Genomic DNA, 3,079 nt, shown 5'->3' with positions numbered 1-3,079 from the left:
GTCTGTCACGTGGCGTCGGTTTCATTCGGTTCGATCAGCGGATAGAGGCCGAGGAAGCCATAAGGAAGTTAAACGGAGTCATTCCTGCTAACGCAACGGAGCCCATCACTGTCAAGTTAGCAACCTCGCCCGCGAGTGCTCCTCACTCCTCCTCATCGATTGGAAACGAAGGACGGCACTCTATAAATGGACTGAACTATTTTGCAGACATTTCACCGGATATTGGGCCGAACGACGGAACACTTGTAGCAGCGATGTCTGCTAAGCCACAACAGGCAGCATTAACTATGTTTTTGCTCCAACAGGTCAGTAACATTTCTTTGGATATCGAGTAGCCTAAATTTGACATTCTTTACGTTAACCGGATCGAAAAAATACTGCGATAATTGATGAACTGATGAAGTTAGTTCTATGAAGTGGGTTTTGTGGATCAACCCTTTTGTTCAACTTTGAACAGCTTAATAGCGATTAAAATAATGACAAAGATGAGTTGTCATACTGTGCACGTGTTGATATGATTTGCATATGTGGTAAACTCCATTCCAGCGATGTGCTGCCGAAAACGTTGGAAAACTTTGCCGCTAGGGAAGCTGGTGTGACTGTCAAGCATGACACTTTTATGTGGAACATCACTAGCCAAAAATCCATAATTAGCTTGACATATGGTTGAGCAAACATTCAGGGCATACCCTTAACTGGGAAGGGAATAGTGTAGAATAGTTACCTTTTAGATACTTTGCTGTCCCAAATACTGATAACATAAGCTTATCTCTAACTAAATCAGAGGGAAGAATTTACGGTTACGAATAAGACCAGGGGAGTAAACTGATACTTATGTGTTGACCAAGTTGTATCGGATACTACAGTACAGTTTAACATTTGCTGAATCCTATTTAATGCTTTAAGAACGGAATGATAGTATCAATACTCGAGTTTAGTATGAAGGAAATCAACCCCGGTGACTGAATTGGAATGTCCTTTGAATTTGTCTATCCGCGTTAAGAAACATTCCATATACAATACAGCTTGTTATTTGCGATGTGCCTTGGATGTACTACAATCTGGCCCTCTACGACGTAACGTACATGGTGGATAATCTCGGACTGCCTTCAAATTTGTCTACCGTGTTCAACTGACAGTTGAGTAACAATGATTGGTTATTAAGCTATTTGGTGGGCTAGCTAGTTGATTGGTGATCATTAATTTGGGTATCACAGATCATGCATGTTCCAACTGCAAATGAATCTGCGGCTTTCCTATGTGGTGTTGCGCTTAGCTTGCGCAGTTAAGCTGGAGTTAGAATCACACATTTGCTCCTGCTGGATATATCGCATTTCATACGGTCGGAAAGCCAAAACCTTCCGGGTGACATGCATGGCATACATTTTGGAAGAAAAGATCTTACTGCTGATTTCGACGTAAAATCACAGAACAACGTTTTCAGACTACGCAGATGTTTTTGAATGATTTTACCGACTCCATTGGAATTCGGACCACTGCGTTTTTTAATGCTTCCATGTTAGCATGAGCAATCTGACGATATATTTTCTTTTCGGCTTCCCCCCAGCTTGTTCGTTAGACAGGTATCGAACTGAGTCCACAACCAGTCAACTTAATCACTCGATTTCGTTTCGAATTTCCACTGAATTTTATGAATGTTTAGCTCACTACCCGTGCATCTAGCTAAAAAGTCTTTTTACATTAGTAACATCACTATTTTTGGATTTTATTGTGTTGCACAGTTAGAGTCAACGAAGGGGGGACATGGAATAACGAATTCAATTAGAAGAACAACAATTTTTATAAATTGTCTTGGTTTAAAAACATTGTGGAAATTCCGCAGTGATATGGGACAATAGAAAGTTTTATGGACCTGGCATGGATGGTCTTGGTATTCGACGTCTTACCGACATTTCCCCCCTCATCTTTCAAAGATGCACCGGTATCCTCGATTCGGCCCTCCAGGTGCGTTGCTTCCCCATCCGTATCAGTATACCAGCTCCCGTTTACCAAGACAACCCTACCTTCCACGATCACTGAATCCATTCGCAAGGCGTTTCCTCGCCTCATCGTCTGCAGCGGCTGCCCTGGGGCATACAAACGTCAATCAAACTCTAGCTGCAAATCAGCAGAACCACGCCAGTCAGACATCGTCTAATCGGGGCTCCGCCAGACTACCACACCCTACGGGAAATGTTAGCGTTACCGCAGCCAGTTCCTTCCCAATTATGCCAACGCTGTTTCCAACACAACCGCACATGTTTCCCGCTCTATCACCCCACACAGCACCGTTATTGTATCAGCGCTGTAGGTAAGCTGTCTCCACAGGTTTTCCACACATGTGGAAACTAGTCTGGTGTAAACGTATCGTACCTTTTATTCCATTAGTCAATTCAACGCAACAGCATTTCTTCGCATTGATATTTGTGAATTATCAATGAAGTAAAAATTCCACTGTTGGAAGATGTTGTATAATTTATCTCGATGCGTTTTTGTTTTGTTCAGAGGTATTCCATTGCAATTAATCTGCAAGTAAAAAGGTCATTATTACAGCCTAAAATCTCAGATTCAGTAGAGTTTTGAAATACCTTCGACCGCATTAGACCATACTGCGTCGGCACAAACACTACCCACGTTTTTTTATCGCAGTAGAGAGAACCGGTGGAAGTTAAATGCTTTCGAAATAGGTACCAAAACAACCTAATTGGTCGCTGATCAAAATATCTCCATAGCATCCGGTGAAATCATATTTGACGGGAGTCGGCTGATTGGCTCTTCCGATTAGGAGACTGTTGTTAGAATGAGAAAACCTGTAAGACTATTGATGTGCTTACAGCTCATCAGATTTTGTAGGGCGTCAACTGGTAGACAGTAACTGATAAAAAGTAACGGCATTCAGCACCACCGTTTACTGATAAAAGATGCGAAATGAAAGTCGAAAACCGTCACCCATTCGGCTGTGTGTGAAGTCACGGGTGTAGTAACCACGCAGATGTCTGTGGCATAGTACAAAACTGTTGTTAACTGTTTTCGTTGTAGAGACAGTATACAGCTGATAAAGTGACGAAAATGCCCTATT

At 42.2% G+C, this 3,079-nt stretch overlaps 1 protein-coding gene across 1 annotated transcript in view; it reads left to right on the top strand.

The window, feature by feature from the left end:
* Positions 1-2,398, top strand: part of T265_04418 (hypothetical protein) — a gene marked incomplete at both ends in the record, with an annotated part of 101,877 nt that extends 99,479 nt beyond the window's left edge. Inside the window, 2 exons of the mRNA XM_009169163.1 lie at positions 39-305; positions 1,935-2,398. Of these exons, the coding sequence (XP_009167427.1) occupies positions 39-305; positions 1,935-2,315 (648 nt within the window). The remainder of the gene's footprint in view (positions 1-38; positions 306-1,934) is intronic.
* Between the last annotated feature and the right edge of the window lie 681 nt (positions 2,399-3,079).

Source organism: Opisthorchis viverrini (genome assembly GCF_000715545.1).
Source record: "Opisthorchis viverrini unplaced genomic scaffold opera_v5_73, whole genome shotgun sequence".
Taxonomy (NCBI): domain Eukaryota; kingdom Metazoa; phylum Platyhelminthes; class Trematoda; order Opisthorchiida; family Opisthorchiidae; genus Opisthorchis; species Opisthorchis viverrini.
The sequence above is the reverse complement of the archived record's forward strand: the minus strand, read 5'-3'. Positions and strand labels throughout refer to the sequence as shown.